At 43.3% G+C, this 22,341-nt stretch overlaps 1 protein-coding gene across 2 annotated transcripts in view; it reads right to left on the bottom strand.

The window, feature by feature from the left end:
- The window catches only part of LOC144591998 (hippocampus abundant transcript-like protein 1), a 63,512-nt gene extending 55,170 nt beyond the window's left edge, over positions 1–8,342 (bottom strand). For both annotated transcript variants that reach the window (XM_078396135.1, XM_078396137.1), the window contains exon 1: positions 7,995–8,342. In XM_078396135.1, the coding sequence (XP_078252261.1) occupies positions 7,995–8,261 (267 nt within the window). In that variant the 5' untranslated portion in view covers positions 8,262–8,342. The remainder of the gene's footprint in view (positions 1–7,994) is intronic.
- Positions 8,343–22,341: the final 13,999 nt, after the last annotated feature.

Genomic DNA, 22,341 nt, shown 5'->3' with positions numbered 1-22,341 from the left:
CAAACACCCCCTCACTGTGATGGAGGCAACAAAACTTCCACTCTCTTCCCCACGCCCACGGACAGACAGCTCGTCCCCGACCGACCCGCACAGTCCCCGCAAGGGGATGGAAGTCCCCGCGGCCGAGTCGCACCGGGCGCTGAGACGTCTCGCGGCCGAACCAGGCGATGGAAGGCCCCGCGACCGAGCCGTGCGCAGCTAAGTCCCGCGGCCGAGCCGCACCGGCGATTGTAAGTCCAGCGGCCGAGCCGCACCGGGCGATGGAAGGCCCCGCGGCCAAGCCGCACCGGGCGATGTTAAGTCCAGCGGCCGAGCCGCACCGGGCGATGGAAGGCCCCGCGGCCAAGCCGCACCGGGCGATGTTAAGTCCAACGGCCGAGCCACACCAGCGCTGAAAAGTCCCGCGGCCGAGCCGCGCCGGGCGATGTTAGGCCCCGCGGCCGAGCCGCACCGGGCACTGTTAAGTCCAGCGGCCGAGCCGCACCAGCGATGTTAGGCCCCGCGGCCGAGCCGCACCGGGCGATGGAAGGCCCCACGGCCGAGCCGCACCGGGCGATGGAAGGCCCCACGGCCGAGCCGCACCGGGCACTGTTAAGTCCAGCGGCCGAGCAGCGCCGGGCGATGTTAAGTCCAGCGGCCGAGCAGCGCCGGGCATTGTTAGGCCCCGCGGCCGAGGCGCACCCCGCGCCGTGAGGAAGACCTAAAAGAGAAAGGTTTCCCCCACCCACACCACCACCACCACCCACACATACACAACCAAAAAAAAACAAAAAACATCCCAACACCGACACACAACAAAAAAAAGGAAAAAAGACGAACAGACTGCTAGCGAGCCGCAGCCGTTAGGCGCCGCCACTTCCGCCGAAAATCTTTGGTGATAGGAACAAAATGCTGGAGTAACTCAGCGGGACAGGCAACAACAGTCCAAACACGGAGGGCAAGTCAGGGGGAAGAATCTCTCCCCAAAACAAATAGAGCTCTACACCGTGTGTAGGAAAGAACTGCAGATGCTGGTTTAAATCAAAGGTAGACACAAAATGCTGGAGTAACGCAGTGGGACAGACAGCATCTCTGGAGAGAAGGAATGGGGGACGTTTCAGGTCAAGACCCTTCTTCAGACTGATCATCAGTCTGAAGAAGGGTCACGTCCCGAAACGCCACCCATTCCTTCTCTCCAGAGATGCTGCCTGTCCCGCTGAGTTACTCCAGCATTTTGTGTCTACCTTGGAGCTCTCTACCTTTAGGTACAACTAGACCAAGTGGACCCATTGGGCCCAAACCTCCTGCATTGGTGCAGAACCCTCTCCTTCCTCCTCCTCCCCTCCCTCCACCCCCCTTCCCCATCCCCCCCCCCTACTCAACCCCCCCTTATCCTCCCTACTCCCCCCTTCCCTCTCTCCCCAGGAGATAAATTTAAACTTTAAAATGTGAATAACTTAAAAAATATAACACAGATTTCAATGAAACTTCTTCCATTAGCACCAAAGGGATGACGGTGTGTAAGGTGGGCCTAAAATTGTCACGCTATCATGTACCGTTTTGGCTGTAGTTTAGGAACAAAGAAACAAATGAGAGTTTTAGTATATTGATGACAGCACATGACTAGTGATTGAGAGCTCACGAAATAGGAACATGACATGTATCTCAGTGGCAAAGTAGTCTGCATGGATCCCATCCCCCATCAACCTCTCAAATGGTCCCATGCATGACTTGCTAACAGGACCCATTCATTTATTGCCCATCTTATACATGTTGAAAATGATACAAAGTAGCTCAATTCCATAATTTCTAGGCTGGATGAATGACAGCAAACTTCTTCCTCTAAATATGCACGTGGTTATACCTGAACCCCTCATTTCTTGCTTCCCTATATCAACGACTATTTTTAGCCACATTCCACACCTGGATCTCCCTTATTGATCACCCTTATCGTACATTGATCTCCCTTATCCTTATTCCATAGATCATGTTCATAAGTGATAGGAGCAGAATGAGGCCATTCAGCCCATCAATTCTACTCTGCCATTCAATCTTGGCTGATATTCCACCCGGTATCGCTGTGATGGCAGCCTCGCCTACAGTCTGGCTGTCCTTTTCGTACTTTTTTTTGTTATTTTTGATAAGTTTTAAAAGTCTGTGTTAATGTTCTCTGGTTTGTTTTATGTGGGGGGTGGGTTGGGGAAACTTTTTTTTCAATCTCTTACCTTGCCGGAGATGCGATTTGTTTTCTGGATCGTATCTCCGGTCACTCTGCGGCCGAACATTGTGGAGCTGGAGGCCTTGCCTGGGACTGACTTTGAGCCCCTGCGAGGACTTACCATCTGAGCGTGCGATTCCTTGCCTGGATCGACACACCAACCACAGCCTGCGCACTTTAACATCAAGCAGCTCGCAGTCTCGTGTTGAGACCGACGTCGGGAGCTCCAAGCTGCACAACGTTCAACAAGCCACGACCTGGGGTAGATCGCCCGGCATGGGGGAGCTGAGACCCCACCCCCGATGCAGGAGCTTGATCGCCCCAATGAGAAAGGCCCGCCGCCGGCTACGGGAGTCAAGATCGTCCCATCAACGGAAGGTTAGAGGCCCTGACTGCTGGAGGACAAAGGGAGATTGAACTTTTTTTTCACCTTCCATCACAGCGATGAATGTGGAGGAGTCACTGTGGTGGATGTTCATGTTAAAATGTATTTTGTGTGTCCTGTTGCTTTTTATTGTTATGACTGTATGGCAAATGAAATTCCTCATATGTTGCAAAACATACTTGGCTAATAAAGTATGATTGTAATTGTGATCTATCTCTCCCTACCAATCTCATTCTGTAAGTAGTGGAATGATAAATAAACTAACTACTACTATTCTCCTGCCTTCTCCCCATAACCCCTGTCACAATATGAATAATCGAAGACAAGTACAGTACAGGAACAGGCCCTTCGGCCCAAATGTCCATGCCGAACATGATGTCAGAACAACTCTTGCCTGCATGTAAACCATATCCGTCTATTCCCTGCATATCCATTTATCCTGTATAATTCATCACGGTTCTACCTTGGAGTTTAGATGCATCTGTCAAGGACTTGACTGGAATCAGTCGACAGCGTCTCCACATGGCCTCATTATGCTGCTAGAACTTTTGGCCAGCCATCATGTTGCATTCCTCAGTCCCAATATTGAACAAATATATCTGGATAATACACAGGTTCAGAATCCAATCAAGGCTTAGTACAAAATGGCAATCAGTGTCTTGTGACAAGGACGATTGAAATCCTATACACAGTCCTCTGTCTCATTTTAACCCCTATTCCGGAACCGTAATCATCCCACCGGCCTATAGTTCCCTGCATTTTCCCTGCAACCTTTCTTGAAAAGAGGCACAACATTTGCCACCCTCCAGTCTTCCTGCACCTCTACTGTATTTAAGGACGACTTGTAAATTTCAAACGGGGCTCCAACAATTTCCTCTCTAGTTTCCTGCAATGTTCTCGGATATATCTGATCAGGCCCTGGAGATTTGTCTACCTTCAAACACAACAGTGCCTTCAGTACTTCTTCAATGGTAACCCTGACTACTTTCAAGACACTTCCAGTGACTGCTCCAATTTCCTCCGTCCTACAGTCTTTCTCCTCAGTAAATACAGAGGAGAAATACACATTTAGGACCCTGTGGCTCCACAGAGGTGGCCGCTTTGATCCCTGAGAGGTCCCACTCTCTCTCTCTAGTTACCCTTGTCCCCCTTATGCATTTATAAAATCTTTACAGATTGTCCTTAATGCTACCTGCCAGAGCTATCTCCCGGCCCCTTTTTGCCCTTCTGATTTCCTTTTTTAGTTTACTCCTTAGTTCCCAAAACTCCTCCAGGGATGCACTTGATCCCAGCTGCCTATACATGTCTCATGCATCCTTCTTGTTTTTGACTAATGTCTCAATTTCCCTCATCAGCCAAACTTCCTTGCATTTTCCTGCTTTGACCTTCACTCTAACAGGGACGAACGCATCCTGAGCTTTCTTGAGTACACTTTGGCCTAACCCCAGTTGAGCATTTTAACACATGGACCCTCTCGGTCCCTTTCCATAACGATCTCAAACCTAATCGAATTGTGGTCACTGGTCCCAAAAGGCTCCTCCACACACACTTCATTAACTTGCCCTTCCCAATTTCCTAATACTAGATCCAGCGTTGTCCTCTCACGTGTGGGGGCCTCCACATACAGCTTAAGAAAACTCTTCTGAACACTTTTGAGAAATTGCACATCATCTAAACCCTTCACACTATGATTTTCCCAATCTATACTCGGAAAGTTAAAATCCCCTACTACAACAACCATATTTGATCTGCAGCGGTCTGCAGTCTCCCGGCACATTTGTTCTTCTAATTCCCGTTGGCTATTTGGGGATCTGTAGTACACCCCTAACAAGGTGATCATCCCTTTCTTGTTCCTCAGCTCCACCCATATAGCCCCACTAGACGAACCATCCGTAATGTCACCTCTGAACACAGCAGTGACATCCTCCTTAACCAACAATGCAAACCCCCCCATCTCTTTTTCCCTCACCCCCGTCTCTCCTGAAACTCCTGTACCCCGGAACATTGAGTTGCCAGTCCTGCCCCTCCCTTAACCAGGTTTCAGTCATGGCTACAACGTCCCAGTTGCTCGTACCTATCCATGCCCTCAGCTCATCTGCCTTACCCATCAGACCCCTTGCATTAAAATACGTAGAGTTTAAACCAACCCTCCTTCCTCGCTCTCTGCCTTTCACTTGCCTATTCTGCCCACTAACCTTTCCCACACCACCATCCATACCAGCTTCTAACCTCTCACGTGCCTCTGTCCTGCACAAATCCAACCCCCCTGCCAATCTAGTTTAAAACCACATTCCAGAAATGTGGGGGGGTTTAGGTTAATTGGCTTCTGTAAAATTGTCCCTAGTGTGTATGGGCGATCATCGGTTGGTGCAGACTCGCTGGGCCACAGGCCAATTTTCATGCTGCATCTCTAAATTAAACAAAAGTTGTAATATCCCTCAATAGGTATTAAACTAGATAAAAAGTTATGACCCTTAACATTTTCTTAATAATGCCAGAATTGCCAAACAGCTTTAATTGAACGAGTTTGGGTCAATACTTGAAAGCCAATTTTGTAAAGGTATGCTTCCAAACTGGATTCTTACTCATCAGGAGTGCGTCAGGATTGGAGGGTGCTGCCTAGCAATCTTTGATGCTTAATTATAGCCAACTCATCACAACATTACAATTACAAGGGATAACAAAAAAACTTGACAACAGCCCACAAGTTTATATGCAAAATAATTATGTACAGGCCTAGAACAGAACCTGGCACAGTTCCTGACTGCAAATGAGCAAAAGAGAATTTGTGAATAAAAAAGAGTTTAAAAAGGGAACACGAGTGGAACCACCAAAGAGTTGGAGCCAGGTTACAAACACTACAGGGACAGCTGGCAGAAGGAAGAAATGCATCCATGCGACACCTTAATGTTCTAACATTAGAACCAGCCTTCTGGCTCGAGTAAAACAAGATATAATAATGATAATTATAGCTCTTAAGTGCATATCCCCAGAATAAAGGATAAAGAAAATCCAAGTACTTTTTAATTTATATATACTTACACACACCAGTAATCGTTTCGCGGAACACCTTCGCTCAGCCTGCCTGAACCAACCTGATCTCCCATTTTAATTCTCCTTCCCATTCCTACACAGGCCTTTCTGTCCGCGGCCTCCTCCATTGTCAGAGTGAGGCTAAACCCAAATTGGAGGAACAGCATCTCACATTTCGTTTGGGAAGCTTACACCCCAGTGGTATGAATACTGATTTCTCTCACTTCAGGTAGCCCCAGCATTCCCTCTCTCTCTCTCTCTCTATCCCTCCCCTTCTCATTTTCACCCTGCAAACAGCTTACATTGGCCTGTTTCCTTTATCATTATTACCTTTCTTTGCATATCTTTCATTCATTGTTCTTTATCTCTCCACATCACCGTCTATATCTCTCATTTCCCTTATCCCGAACCTGTCTGAAGAAGGGTCTCAGCCCGAAACGTCACCCATTCCTTCTCTCCAGAGATGCTGCCTGTCCCGCTGAGTTACTCCAGCTTTTTGTGTCTTTCTTAATGTGTAATATTGTGAAATTAGTTAACAGGAAACCTCTTTGCAGCTGCAATAATTTTAGCAGTGATTTAAAGCTTTGTAGAATTATAACAAATAATGATTTTTCATACATACAACTATGGAAAAAAGATACTGTTGTAAGCTACATTTCTGCACTTGCCAGTTATATGAAATTTAAAAGCAGAATATTGGAAATTTGAGTTGAGCCAAAGGTTTAATGAGCCTTTAAGATGGGACTCCAAACAAAGCTTGTGTGATCAGCCTACCCGGGTCAGTGTTCAATGGTATTATGTTTTGATAATCTCTTGTATACTTTATATACCTAATTAACAATTTAAAACATTACAAGCAAATATACTTGTTTTTGTGCATTGCCACTCCCTCCATACTCAAAGTTATAATTAAACAACTTCCAGTACATTTTAAACAATATTAACCCAAATCTAAATATTAGTAAACTACAATTTACTGAACTAATCATCCCGATTCTGCACTGTAAAGGCAATCCCAAAAAGGCATGCAAGATTTATTTCAAACAGTTAAATTTAAGTCTGAAAAAGGGTCCTGACCTAAAATGTCACCTTGTCGATTTCCTCTACAGATGCTGCCTGATCTGTTGAGTTACTCCAGCACTGTATTTTGCTCAGGATTCCACCATTTGCAATACCTTATGTCTCTAATGTAACAATGGCATATTAATGGGGCATTACTCTATTAAATAAGTATTATTAATCATTATTATTTAATAAATACTTATTCACAAAAGGATCTGCAAATTCAGCTTTGTCTGCTTTTGGTTTTTTTTAGTTCAACTTTCACAAACCACACACTTCCGTTTCCAGGCACCCTTACAATATCCATTAGTTACATCAGCGAGTAAAGTGAAGGTCTATCGCACTTAAATTTCTTGTTACTGGAGGTCTGAAAACTTAAACGCATTCATCTGCTGAGAAACCAAGAATACAATTTAGATGTGCAATAGTTATTGGAGTACCAAAAATCTGAAGCCACTCAAGTATCCAGGCTTCTGGCTATGTCCTTTACAAAATACCAATTAGGAATACCTAGATTATTAACGATTGTGCAAATGGTCCCAATTGCATCGCTGGTATTCAGCTGAATACGATGAAAAAGTTTGAAACTTGCAACTATCAATAATAAGCAACACAAGTGTGTCCATGCGACTTAAAATATTTCAGTTCTGAACTTGAGACAACAAACATTAATGGTTTTTACTTAATATTTACTTATTATGTATCATTGACATATTTAATCAATGTCTACTTGCATTTATCCAAAAACTGACACACAACCAATCACTTGGTAGGTAATCACTGTATGTACCAAGAGCAAAACTGGTTCTTTCATTAAAAAAATGGAAATGGAAACCCTGTAAAAGGACACGCGACGATTCTCTCTCGCGGAAGAGTATGAAATTCTTCAAGTTCTTTGTTACACTTTTGATCTGAATGTCGTAAAAAAGATACACGGTCGTGACGGTATCGGTACAATCGGCAGCCAGCAAAATATCGGAATCGGTGATTTATTTTCATAACAATAGCCCATTATTTAAAACTGGGTCAAGTCGTTAAAACTTAAAGCAATCCTCTGCAAATATTTCGATGCCAATTATTGCAATAATGAAGTTCCAAGTTAATAGTGGGAAGGAGAGTTTTGTTTTGCAACCCATCAGCCATTTAAAAAGTCGTTAACGGCTAAAAAAAACCCACGCGTCTTCAACGAGACAAGTTTAAATAAAAATTACTCGATTTTTGTCCACCGTGTCACAATATTTGAATAAGCAAGACGTAAATTCCAAAAGACCTGCGAAAATGATTTAATTAAAGCCTGCTGAAATATTGTCTACTTACCACAGATGGATCCCTCATGATAATCTTTTTAGCCAGCATGACGGCGCGGCTTGTTTTCTTTTTCTCCTGTGTCATCTTGTCACATTTTACAAGGGTTGAGAGGCGCTCGCCGCCCTCGGCTTGCTGCTGCTGCGTGTGGGGGCCGGCGCGGCTGTTGCTGGTCTTGCTCTCGGTGATGCTGCTGTTGCTGCCGCTGCTGGTCTTGCTCTCGGTGATGTTGCTGCTGCCTGTGATTGTGCAGAGCGGCGACTCGCCACTGTCACACATGGAGCGGTCGAACGTGAGCCCGGGCCCCGCCGCTACATTGGAGTCGCCACATTCCCCGCTCGAGCGTCCCCGGGTCAGCGCCGCCTGCACGTGACACCGGCCGCAGCAACGCGAGAGCCGTGCACTTCCTTCATTAAAGAGGTATTGGCGCCAAATCCAAACATCTATATATATGAGGCCTTACATGTAGGGCAATGGCACACTGCAGCCAATTCTAAAATTATAGATCGCACGTGCACCCGCACAAAGATTGCTGGCAGTGGAATTGAGGGGGTTTTATTCCCGAAGACAGACATAAAATGCTGGAGTAACTCAGCGGGTCAGGCCGCACCTCTGGAGATAAGGAATATGTGGCATTTCGGTTTGCGGCCCAGCGTCAGTGCCGACCCGAAACGTCACCCATTCTTTCTATCCAGAGATGCTGCCTGTCCCTCTGTTACTCCAGTATTTTGTGTCTGTCTTCGGTTTAAACCAGCATCTGCAGTTCCTCCATGTCATAGATGCAATGTACAGGAATCTTGACCACATTCGGCCATATACTGCAGTTTGTTTTAATAAAGACGTTATAATATAAAATAACAGAAAACAAATTAATGAGAATTTTTAAAAATACAGATTCAGGGATTAATTGTGTAGGAAGGAACTGCAGATGTTGGTTTACACAGAAGATCGGCACAAATCGCTGGGGTAACTCAGAGAAAAGGAAGAGGTGATGTTTCGGGTCAAGAGATCTGAAGGAGGAACTCGACCTGAAATGTCACATTGCTTTCTCCAGAGATGCTGCCTGAGTTACTCCAGCAATTTGTGTCTATACTGGGATTGATTGTTGACTTCAGAAAGGAGATGTCAGGATATACCCAGACCATATGTCAGTTTTCATTGGTAGATCGATGGAGGAAAGAGTTAGCAGTGTCAAATTCCTGGACATTAACATCTCAGCTGACCAGCACATTGATGCAATGAAGAAGAAGGCATGCCAGCGCCTCTACTTTCAGTATGTCTCCGAATACCTTAACAAATATTTACAGATGTACTGTAGAAGTATCCTGTCTGTTTGCATCATGGCCTGGTATGCCAATTCAGACACACAGGAATAAGCGAGTCCGGTATTTCGATAAACACAAGGAATCATGAGAATTGTCAAAGGTCATTCGGGATAAACGAAGGGCATTGCTAGTGAACTTAATGGCTAATGTACACTGAAACAATGGTAGATAAGTGATGAAATGAAAGAAATTAAGAGTTGTATGAACTTCTGTACATTCACTGATTGAGTTCTGGATTTCAGCTCATATCAAATCTGGTTGAACATAAAGTTGAACCTGATCAAAATGATCTGCAAGTGCAACAACATCTTATTTACACAACAATGGAGACAGTAAATTACATAATGCTGCCCAGACGGTGAAAATATCATCAATATGTGGAACTAAAATGATGGGTAAAGTGTTTCTCAGGATCTTAAACCACTTTAGACGACATGAATGCGGACATTGGCAACCTTCTTGGTTTTGTGTACCTTTTCTCTGGTCATTTGCTGATAACTACCGCTGGGAGGGGGAAACTCTAAATAGGCTTGACGAAACATCAAGTCTTCTTGAATGGGAAATCCTCTATCTGCCATTATGCAATCCCCAGGATCAACTAAATTCAAAAATCCACTCTTCCTAACAATGTGTGTATCAGATGATCGCCCACCCCTAGCCTTTGATAAGAATATGATCATGCCATTTGGGGCAATTCCATCCAATAGTTTCACAGTGTTGTGTTTCTTATAGTCGGACCATGTCAAAGCCTGCAACTGTAGATGCCGTGGTTTATCCCGAATGACCCATGACCTGGGCACACGCAAGTGTAATACCGAACTCGCTTATGCAAGACAGCAGAGACTGGTTCATCATGGCCCAACTCTCCGCTCCATCAAAAGCATCAAGGAGATGGCATCTATCATCAAGCATCCCCTCCACCCTCTTCTTACTCTTCCATCAGACAGGAGGTACAGAAGCCTGAAGGCTCACATCACCAGGTTAAGGAACAGCTACTTTTCTCCAACTATTGTTCATTGCCACAGACAGGAGCGAAGGCCAGGACATTTGGAATTTTTAAGGTGGAGATAAATATTTTATTTTCATTCACTGGCATTGCTCACTGGAGGAATTCTGCACATCTCTGTATTTTACAGAAGTTTTTGATATATAGGACAAAATGCAGTAGGTACAAAAACATTTCTATCATTTGTAAATCGTACAAGGTGTTACATAGACCAACACAGTATCATTAGGAATTTATACATAATTTGTGATTAAAATTGTTTTTATGAACTATTTTAATTCACCACAATTGATTACAAAAGCTAAAACTGAGGGAAATATTGGCTAAAATAAGTTTTATAATGAAACAGTGGAGATGGAGATCGTTCAATGAATTCTTCAATATGCATTGGTTGGCACGTGTCTAAAATGGGGTACTGCATTAATAAAACACTCTTACAACATTCAGAATATCCATCAGCTGATTAATTACTTTGATGTTACTGTATTTTGTAGTTTGTCGTGTAGGAAATATGGCAGTCAATTAATTCACACCATCGACAATGGGGCAACAGATTATATCCATTTTCATGGTATTGCTTAAGGGATAAACTTTGGATAAGAAGATACTGCTCTTCCTCTAGATGGAGTCGACTGGGCTCTGTTTAACATGTTGAAGACTGTACATTTGACGTGGATCACTGCACTGAAATGTCAACCACAATCCAAGAGTAGGGATTGAATTTATCGTACTCTAACTTAAAGGCGAGAGTTCCATGACAGGTTTAAACTGACACCTATACTTCTGTTAAATAATAATGACTGTTAGATTAATAATGCTAAAGTCCTAAAATAAAACTCAATTGGTTCAACTTGCAGATGGCATTCAATTTAACTAGGCAGCATAAAACAGTGGGATAAAAGTGGGATAAAAGAAACAATTAATCATAAAACACAAATACCATGTTGATTCTGAAGAAAATTGAACGATTTTCTCTAGAAAATTGCCTCAGAAAAGCCACCAGCATCCACAAAGACTCTTCACACCCCTGCAACAGTCTGTTCGAACTCCTTCCATCGGGCAGACGATACAAGGCCTTCTACGCCCGCACCTCCAGACTCAGGAACAGCTTCATCCCCAGGGCCATTGCTGCTATGAACCGGTCCTGCTGAGCCGGATGGTCAAAACGCACAGTGATCCGGCACAGATCTACTTGTACTTTATTCTGTCTTAAAACTGTTACAATTTGTTTCATTGGGTTGTTGTTGTTTAAATTAATTAAATTATTGCATCGTATGGGAGGCGCAGTCCCAATCTCGTTGTATCCCTGTACAATGACAATAAAGATATATTGTATTGTATTGTATTGTATTGTAAAGATAGTATATGATTCTGTAGGTCAAAATCTTAAAACATACATAGAACATAGAATGATATAACACAGGAATAGGCCCTTCAGCTCACAATGTCCGTGCCAAACATGATGTCAAGACCAATTCGCAACTGCCTGCACATAATCCTTATCTCTCCATTCCCTGCATATCCATGTCCCTATCACAAAGCCTCTGAAAAACCACTATCACATCTGCCTCCACCACTACCCCCAGAATCATGTTCCAGGCACCCACCACTGTCTGTGTTAAAAAAACATATCTCCTTTGAACTTTGCCCCTCTAGCCTTAAAGACATCCACTAAAAGACATACTTGTGCTTGGTTCGACTGCTTTGGCAACAAGATGATCTTTTCCACCTTCATCACTGAACTTTCTAGATAGGTAAATTATGTTGACAGCAGCCCTTTTATAAATTTAGGATAAGCCAGAGTCTGAGATAACAAATAATATTATCTTCTTTTTTCAAGTTGAGTGAATCTGAAGGTTGAAGCCATTCAGCTTGCAGCTGGCAAACACAGGTACCGTGACCTGCTGTAAACGAATCTCATGAATAAGTAACAGTACTGTTAGTTTGATCCTGCAATTGGATTCAGTTTAATCAGGCAGAATATATATTTAACAGCTCCACCTTGTCATAAGGTCAGGGGGGAAAGTACATAGCTGGGAGTATAAAAATATGTTTGAAAATAACTTTAATTCAAGGTTATGTAGAATGTATAGGTTAAATATGCGAGGGACCCTACTTTAATGAATGTCATAGACAAGCAAGCATTGATTAAAGAGGAGCTGCTTTTAAAATGTTGGTGAGACCTTGTTAGTGTAATTTTAAAACAAGGCAAGCTAGACATAAATTTTGTTCTGTCTTTAGATTCACCAAATACACAGTAAGGAGACATTTCAATGATATGTTTACGTGGGCTTTTTTCCCCACTCTTAGGCAGTCCCTTGGGATCGAGGATGATTGGTTTCCACTCCAGTTCTGCCAGTTCCGTGGTGAATGATGAGCCCAGTGCGAGATCAGTAGTCCATGCAAGTTGTGGGACAGACGGTGCTTGATGGGGTGAGTGGGTGGATGGGTAGCTCGTGTAGTGATCAGCTCCCTCCACTATTTACACTGGCTTTTTGCATCCTCCACACAAAGGTACTCAAGGTTTTCCGTACCATCCCGAATGCTGCTTTACCATGTTGACTATTTGTGGACGAGGAATTTCAAGGAATTGCTGCTGATATTTAAAAAAAATTAAGGAATCTTCGGGGAACATTCCTGAATTATTGTTCACTATCCTCCTGGCAATCTGATTTTATGATGGAATATGAAAGAGGAATGATTTTGGGACTCCTTCATCATTCAATATGGAATATGTTAATTATGTTGAGAGAAAATCCCTTATAAATTTTCAGGGCTGTCAGAAACTGAAAACGTTTTGATAACTGATATTAAGAGGGAATGTGATGGCTCAACCAACAGGCAAACATCGCTCGTGTCTCCTGGTGTAAATCAATATCATGAATAAGTAATAGTGCTTAGTTGAACTGAACCTGCAGTTAGGAGTCAGGTTAATCCACTTGATTAAACGGAATCCTAACTGCAGACTGCAGGGACACATCAGGACACAAAATGCTGGAATAACTCAGCGGGTCAGGCAGCAGCTCTGGAAAACATGGATGGGCTATGTTTCGGGTTGGGAGCCTTCTGAAGAAATCCATTTGTGTTGTTTTGTGTAAACCAGTTCCTTGTTTCTATGAACTGATATGTGTCAGGCTTTCAAAAAGTGTAGCTTGTCCATTTGAGCTCACTGCATATCATAAGAACTACTCAGCTATAGAAAATATAGACATTCGTTCATTTATTCTGCTAGTGGATCTGGAGAATTTTGTTGAGACAATGTTAATGTAAAGCAAAAAGTGGCTGAGTAACTCAGCAGGACAGCCAGGATCTGGGAATGAATGGATAGGCAACATTTCGGCCCGGGGCCATTCTTCATATTTGGAGGACGTTAGTGTAATCTCTTTTGTAAAATGTCTGTTGGGTCCAACTCTCAGAAGCATCCACAGCACAGGGATCACTGATGCTGGTAGTTCATGAACTTAGCACTGGTTTGAAGTCTTAAACTTCACACACTCTTGTCCCCAGATGGCCAAAAGCTATGCTATCATACTGGAAGCAATTGTGAATTTCATCAGTGATGTCTACTCTTACCAAAAGGTGGTTCCTTTGATATGAGTTTGCATTTTCCAGGGTCTTGCGAACAAGTAAGACTGGGTCCTGGCATTGCACAGTGGAAGCTGGGTTGAGGTTCTTTGTCATGCTGATGGTTTAGTGTAAGGCCATTCTCTTATTTGTTTCAATGAAAAAGTAGCTGATGACTTGCAGTTCAGGCTCCAAACAAGTACACGTTCTAATGTCTGTTTACAAAAGTTTAATGACTGAATCTGGAGTGACCTTGGTTCTGCAGTGAAGGCAACATAGGTTGAACAATTTCTCATTTATCCTGTGAATTGTGGAGAAAGGTTTTGGAGGTAAAAGGGCACAAACTGCTGGAGTAAGTCAGTGGCCAGACTGCATCCCTGGACATCATGGAAGGTAAAGTTTCAGGTGGGGGCGCTTCTTTAAACTGAAGAAGGGTCCCAACCTGAAATGTCCCCTATCCATGTTCTCCAGAAATGTTGCCTGACCCGCTGCGTTACTCCAGCACTTTGTGTCTATCTGCAGTTCTTTGTTTCTACTCTAAGGTTTTGCAGGTGAAGTACAATATCGCAGTGGTGAAGACAAGGTGATGTACAATATCGCAGTGGTGAAGACAAGTTTCTAGGGGCAGCCAAACCTTGATTAATGGAGTCAAAGGCTTTTGTGATGTCACTAAAGATACAGTGGTGATGTGCTTGATTATTGGAGTTGTTGTGCAGTGAAAATCATGTTAATTGTACCTCAGTATGAACAGAATCTACAACAGAATACAAGAATAATACAAAAAAAAGTGGTAAATAAGGCATATAGTATGCATGCCTACATTGATCAGGGCATTGAGTTGGAGAATCAAGAAGTTAAGATGCATCTTCATAGAATTTTGGGTCCCTGATGTGTGAAACAAAATTATGAATTTGTGTCTGAAGTCCCCCTTCACCAGGTTATAGGACTTCATAAGGGATACAAGTTCATGAAACTCCATAAAATTATGAAAGGCATAGATAGGGTAGAACTTTTTCCCAGGGTATAAAATTCAAATACGAGAGGACACAAGACTTCCTATGTTGTGCTGTTCTTTGTTAATCTATGTATGTCTATAACACTGCCTCTTCATAAAGCCTCTTGTTTCTCAATTTCCCCCCCAAAAAAGAAAAACAATTAGTTGAGGGCAGCACAGATGGCAGAAATGCTGCCTCACAGCTCCAGAGACCCGGATTCAGTCTTGACCTCAGGTGCAATTTGTGTGGAGTTCACACGTTCTCCATATGACTACGTGGGTTTCCTCAGGGTGCTCCGGTTTCCTCCCACGTCCCAAAGACGTGTAGGTTTGTACGTTCACTGGCCTTGGTAAATTGCCCTGGTGTGTAAGGAGTGTATGCGAAAGTGGGATAACATAGAACTAGTATGAACTGGTGATCAATGGTGGGCCTAAGGGCCTGCTTCCATGTTCCATCAATGATATATTGCTCTGTTGATCTCTTGTAAACTGGGATTAGTGAAGAAGTTGGACTGAAAAGAATGCTTTGGAATGGAATCAAAGACTCTTGGGACAAGTACAGGGTCACCATTGGGAATGTCTTCCTGGTATCCCTGCCTCTCGAACCTTGATATGTTCAATTTGGGGCGCTTAACAGTGGAGTTTTTGTGGTGAGTGGTGGAGAAGAGTGTTGCCGGCTAACTGAGCCACAGATAGTAGTGATAGCATGTCACGACTCTCAGCATCTCCTAAACTGCTTCCACCCATCATCTGCTCTTTAAATCACCAGTTTTCTGTTGATCTTCAGTTGGTTGCAGAATTGTTACTTTCCCCTTCGCATGCAATGGAGTTTCCAACACAATGTAATTAATTTTATATTTATGATGGAAAAAGTCCTCTTTCGTTTTTACAATTCTCCCACTCAATTACAGATTTAGAGCCACAGAGTCATACAGCACAGAAACAGGCCCTTCAGCCCAACTTGTCCATGCTGACCAAGATGCCCCACCTAAGCTAGTCTGATTTACCCATGTTTAACCCATCTATATACTAAAACTCTTGTTTGTTTGTTTGTTTGTTCCTGAACTACAACCAAAATGGTACACAATAGCGCAACAATTTTAGGCCCACCTTACTCACCGTCGTCCCTTTGGTGCGAGTGGAAGAAGTTTCATTGAAATTGGTGTTATATTTTAAAGTTATTCATATTTTAAAGATTAAATCTATCTCCGAGGGAGGGAGGGGTGGAGGGAGGGGGGAGGAAGGGAAGGGGAGGAGGGAGGATAAGGGGAGTTGAGGGGGATGGAGTGGGGGAAGGGGAAGGGGGAGGGGAAGAGGGGGAGGGAGGGGGAGGGGAAGGGGAAGAGGGGGAGGGAGGGGGGAGGAGGGAGGGGGAGGGATGGGGGAGGAAGGGGAGGGGGAGTGGAGGGAGGCGGGAAGGGGAGGGGGAGGGGAGGGAGAGGGAAGGGAGAGGGGAGGGAGAGGGGAGGAGGGAGGGGGGAGGAGAGGTGCTGCACCAATGCAGGAGAGGTTTGGGCCCAACGGGTCCACTTGGTCTAGTATCCCTCTAAACCTTTCCTATCCATCTACCTATCCAAGTGTCTTTTAAATGCTGTTATAGAACTTGTCTCAACTACGTCCTCTGGCAGCTTGTTCCAAATACTTACCACCCTCTGAAGAAAATGTTATCCCTCAGGTTCCTATTAAATCATTCCCCTCTCATTCGGATTGCACTTATGGGATTATGTGGTAAACTGCACTTCGGTTTTTACCATCACCCATTTTCTTAATACACCTAGATTCAGCTAAACATCAATAGGTTGCAGGTCTGTTGAGCCAATGACATGATGCGTTGAGTGACAACACAAGCAATGGCCCAAGTCTGCTCCAGTCTCAGGTTTCAATGAGCTACCCCGGAACTTCTGTACCATTGGCAGTCATCGGCAGTGTGTTGATTGATAGCAAAGCTTGCGCAACTAGACAGTGCCCACAATTTACATTCGTTCTGGCAGAATAATAATGAGTTATGTCTGGAATCATCTTAACTGATATGATATCTTAACTGAGGAGTCAGGAATAGCTTTTATAGGATGCTGAGGGCAGCAGTATCTTCTCCGTAAAATCTATGAACGCGCTGTGGTTATCTACAAGTTAGTTCTCTATATTTGATAGTTCAAACCAGAGATTAAATCTGACATGATTTGTGGCACGCAGCAAGAACTGGCCCTGGTGAATGGTCATTGGATTAATTAGGAAGTGAGAGGAGGCCTTCCCTGTCCCTGGTAAATTTCATTACATCATAACCAGCAGTGCTGAGTGCATCAACTAATTAAAAAATAATAAAACACTCATTAGATGCCTGTTTGGTTTGCAGCTATAAATAACTTTAACATTTAAATTTTACACAATAACTGCACAGCATCCTATTAATCTATTTGAGTGTTCCCGGTGAGCAGCGTGCCAGGAATGTTCCCAGGGAGCGGGGCCAAGCCCTCTAGTAGGCCCGGCCCACCCACCTCAGACGTCGATGCGGGAGCGAGGAGGGACCTGCGAGCAAACGCCAAGAGCGAGGTGGGCTGTCAAAGCGCTGGGAAGACCATCGGAGAGCTGAGGGAGAGCTGTCAGAGAAGGAGGAGGGCCGTCGAGAACGAAGGGGGACACGGCTGGGAGAGCTGTCGGAAAACAAAGAGTAGCCGGCGGCGAGGTGGGGGGGGGGGGGGGGTTGATGAAGTAGGGGCCTGCTGCAACATGCTACGGCAGGCAGTAGATAGGAAGGACCTTCTCTAACTTTGTCGGTGCCAAAACCTGGCGACACTTGTGTGCTGCATGGGTGAGGTCTGCAACATGATTTAACCAGGTTGTATGCAAAAACACTACCCCTAGGTACATGTGACAATAAAGTATCATTGAATCTATTAGCGCCTTGCTATTTGTGACGAATTTCCAGATTTGATATTATTAAATATTTCTCCAACCCCTCCCTTGATGATGCACATGCCTATGAAAGAAAAGTTCACAAGAATGCAAAATGTATTGAAATGTAAATTAGACAGACAGAAATATTCACAACTATGGAGAAATATGTTTCATGGTTTCAAGGTCAGTTTATTGTCACATGTACCAATTAAGGTACAGTGAAACTCGAATTACCATACAGCCATACTAAACAAAAAGCAACAAGACACACAACTACATAAAAGTTAACATAAACATCCACCACAGCGGATTCCCCACGCTCCTCACTGAGATGGAAGGCAATAAAGTCTAATCTACTTCCTCTTTGTTCTCCCGCAGTCAGGGCAGTCGAATCATTCGTCGGGGTGATCGAAATTCCCGCAGCCGGTGATCGAAGCCTCCGCGTTGGGGCGATTGGAGCTCCTACGTCGGGGCAGTCGAAGCTCCTGCGACTTGGAACTCCCGAAGGTAGACACAAAATGCTGGAGTAACGCAGCAGGTCAGGCAGCATCTCGGTAGAGAATGAATGGGTGACCTGCTGAGTTTCTCCAGCATTTTGTGTCTACCTTCGATTTAAACTAGCATCTGCAGTTTTTTTCCTACACATTTTGGAACTCCCGAAATTGGTTTCTGACCAGAGACCGCAAGCTCCACGATGTTAAAGTCCGCAGGCTCCCGTGGTAGAGCTCAGAGGTCGATCCCTGGCAAAAGGATCGCGGGCTCAGTGATGGTAAGTCCGCAGGCACCCAGGGTGGAGCTCTCGAAGTCAGTCTCCAGCAAAGGCCACCAACACCTCGATGTTAGGCCGATACGGATAAAAATCGCATCTCCATCAAGGTAAGAGATTTTTTAAAGTTTCCCCCCACCCCCCGCATATAACAAGCTGAAGAACACTAAAACCTACATTTAACATATATAAACAAATAACAAAAGAAGGAAGGGACAAACAGTCTGTTGGCGAGACAGCCATTGCTGGCGCCACCCGGTGGTTATGGGACCTTTGCTATGTGGACTTTATCTTGCACTAAACATTATACCCATTATCCTGTATCATTACACTGTGGGTGGCTTGATTGTAATCATTGTAGTCTCTTTGCCGACTGAATAGCACGCAACAAAATCTTTTTACTGTACCTCGGTACATGTGACAATAATAAACTAAACTAAACTAAATTAACCCAGAAGTATGGCTTTAGTCTAAATTACATTCTGTATTTAATTTCCTGTTCGTAGGTTTTTAGTTAAGATGTAGGTGGAGGAAGGGGGTGTTAGAGAGTAACAATGTGGTAGCAGTTTGATCTATGTTGAAATGTAAAAATACCCTGGCCCTAAATTCATCTTCAGGCAGAAACCAAATAGAAAAAGTAATGTGCAGAAACAAGGAACTACAGATGCTGGTTAATAAAGGAACAATTGAACTAATTAACCATTATACAAAAAATGACATAAGGCACTGGAGTAACTCAGCAGATCAGGCAACGTCCTTGGAGAACATACTGGGATAAGTGACTTTCGGGTCAGAACCCTTTTTCAGACTGAAAAAGCAAAGTACGAAGAGGGGAAATTATTAAATTCTTGATATGTACTGGAATGTACGACAGTGAAGATGAATTGAGAAGAACAAAAAAATGGACAGTATTCCTTTTCAGTAATTTAGTATTCCTCAGATTTAACCCAGGCCTCAGATTATCCCTTATTACCATAGGCTCTTCTATCTGGATCTGAGATACTTGATGCCAATTGGAGATGTCTGAGACTATACCCATTGTTTCTTATCTCATTGGACACTTCCCAATTTTCTTGGCATCTGAGACATTAGGCAACAGTAATGTGAGCCAACCAGTAGTTATATTTACTTCACAGAATCTTAATTGCAACTAATAGCATCTCTGAACAATTTCTGTTTCAGAATCCTGTAGTCAATAAGCCCTAAACATTCACTCCTTCAATTAAGACATTAGAAAACTCCTTGCTCTTAGACAATCCATTGGAATCATGGATGCCATATTCCCTCTCCAGGTTTGAAGGGGCTGAGCTGGCTAATGAGGGAACCATAAACTTCTTCAGGGTGGGTAGATGGGTAGTTTGAGACACAACCTTGGATCTTTCTTTGTCCACTTGATCACTTCCCACAAAAGAGCTCTGAATAGAACATTTGTTTAGGGAGTCTGTTGCTGGTGGAAAGGATCTGCTCAATGACAATAGACAATAGGTGCAGGAGGAGGCCATTCAGCCCTTTGAGCCAGCACCGCCATTCAATGTGATCATGGCTGATCATTCTCATTCAGTACCCCGTTCCTGCCTTCTCCCCATACCCCCTGACTCCGCTATCCTTAAGAGCTCTATCTAGCTCTCTCTTGAATGCATTCAGAGAATTGGCCTCCACTGCCTTCTGGCCAAAATGGTTTGTAAGTGACCATGTAGCCTTTATTGTATATGGATTTTCTTTGTGCACGGTAATAAAATTAATTGTAGTTAATGGTATTGTTGTGGCTCACACATCAAAGATGCTTCAATGGGATATTGGATGAGGAAAGAACCTTTACAGAGAGTTCATAGGTCTAACCTGTTTGCAAAAAAAAACGGTAGCATAAAAGAAAATGTTATGGATTTTATAAACATTTATAAAGTAAAAAGCAAAAGAAAATGTATGACAGGGAGGAAATCAAATGACTTGCTGGAAAACAACTCAAGTTTCTTCAAGTAATTGATCATCCATCTTAACATCTAGTTCCCACAGTGATACAATATGCATATAGCATGGGGTTTGGGGATGGGCAGGCTGGGGCAGGGGGAAGGGGCGATAAATCAACATGTGAACAATGAACATGTAGCAAAAATATTATGACTTCTGAAATACTAACTGGAAATTAATAAATTTAGATCCGTGGGCAATCTATTTGTGATCTATAAAATCTTGTGGAGTTATAGCAACAACTAGTAGAAATCAATCAGCAACTAATCTTTAAATTGTGGTGGCTTGGTAATGGGGAAGTGGGGAAGTGAGTAGTTGTTGGTGTGAAGGTCCTTTGGCTGCTGAATGCTTACTCAACCACACATGATCAAGAGTCCCACACTGAACGATCTCATACTCTGTCGGCTCTGCATTGGTTATAATCTGTGCACATGCTAGACTCTCTTCTAGATGGCATCTGGCACATCACACATAGAATTAAATCATCACTGAAATTAACCCCCAAAACAATTTGTGTTATAGATCTGAATTTTACTTTTTACTTTAGTTTAGTTTAGAGATACGAAACATAAACAGGCCCTTCGGCCCACCATGTCCGCGCCGACCAGCGATCCCCGCATACCAACGCTATCCTACATACACTAGGGACAATTTACAATTGTACCAAGCCAATTAGCCTACAAACCTGTACATCTTTGGAGTGTGGGAGGAAGTCGGAGATCCTGGAAAAAACCCACGGGAAGAACGTTCAAACTCCTTACAGACAGCACCCACAGTCAGGATCGAACTCGGGTTTCTGGCGCTGAAAGGCAGCAACTCTACTGCTACGCCACCATACCGCTCACTTTTCTTGCATGTGAGTTTTCTAAGATAACCGATTAAGATAACTGACTAATGTAGCCCATGAAATTAAAAATTATTGTACATGTTGTCAATTACATGCTGCAGTCAAACACACTTCATTCTGGATGTTTGCTAAAAGGCACTCTACATTTAACCAAATCACACTTCATTTACTTTTAATCTATCATGATATAATTAAACTAATCAAAGGAATATCTTTCATATCAAATCATTGCTAGATCATGCTAAACTAATGGCAGGTATTTGGTTACCATGGTATGATGTGCCAACTAGTTCAAAACTGTGTAATATGCACTCTGATCACTTTCTGCATCTAATGCAGATTATAAACATTATCATTTTGGAACACCACTGCTAAGGCTTTGACTTTCAATTCGTTAATTTACCTAATCTATTTGATTATTTATAACCAGATTTAGCAACACCTTTACTGTTGCAGGCTTACTACTCGAAGATGGAGTCCTCTGGAGTTTTGGATATTTCATTCTTTTCTATGTTGTTAAGTGAATAGATGGATAAATCTCCCAATGATTCTATTATTCCCAATGATCTTTAATGTGACTGCCGACATTATCATCCATTTCTTACCTGCTATTTGAACGTCTGCAGTAATCTCCCATGAATAGGACAAATATTAATGAAACACTTGAGTTAAAATTAAACCGACTTCAAGTCTGACTTTCCTCGTCTAATCACCAAGCATTTGATCTTTTATTAATATTTCCACAGCACCATTTTGCTTACATTTTCTGTGTCTCTTCTTTAGCAGGGACTATAGCATGATCGTTACTATATATCTTTTCCTATTTTTAAGGTCAGGGGGCAGATGAGATCGACTACTGGAGGGTCACGAGGAACTGCAGATGCTGATTTACAAAAATGCTGGAATAACTCAGCGGGTCAGGCAGCATTTCTGAAGAACGTAGATAGGTGATCTTTTGACATAGACCTTTCTTCAGACTTATTGTAGTGGGGGT

This window comes from Rhinoraja longicauda, chromosome 3 (assembly GCF_053455715.1).
Source record: "Rhinoraja longicauda isolate Sanriku21f chromosome 3, sRhiLon1.1, whole genome shotgun sequence".
NCBI lineage: Eukaryota > Metazoa > Chordata > Chondrichthyes > Rajiformes > Arhynchobatidae > Rhinoraja > Rhinoraja longicauda.
This window is presented reverse-complemented; position numbering and strand designations above follow the sequence as displayed.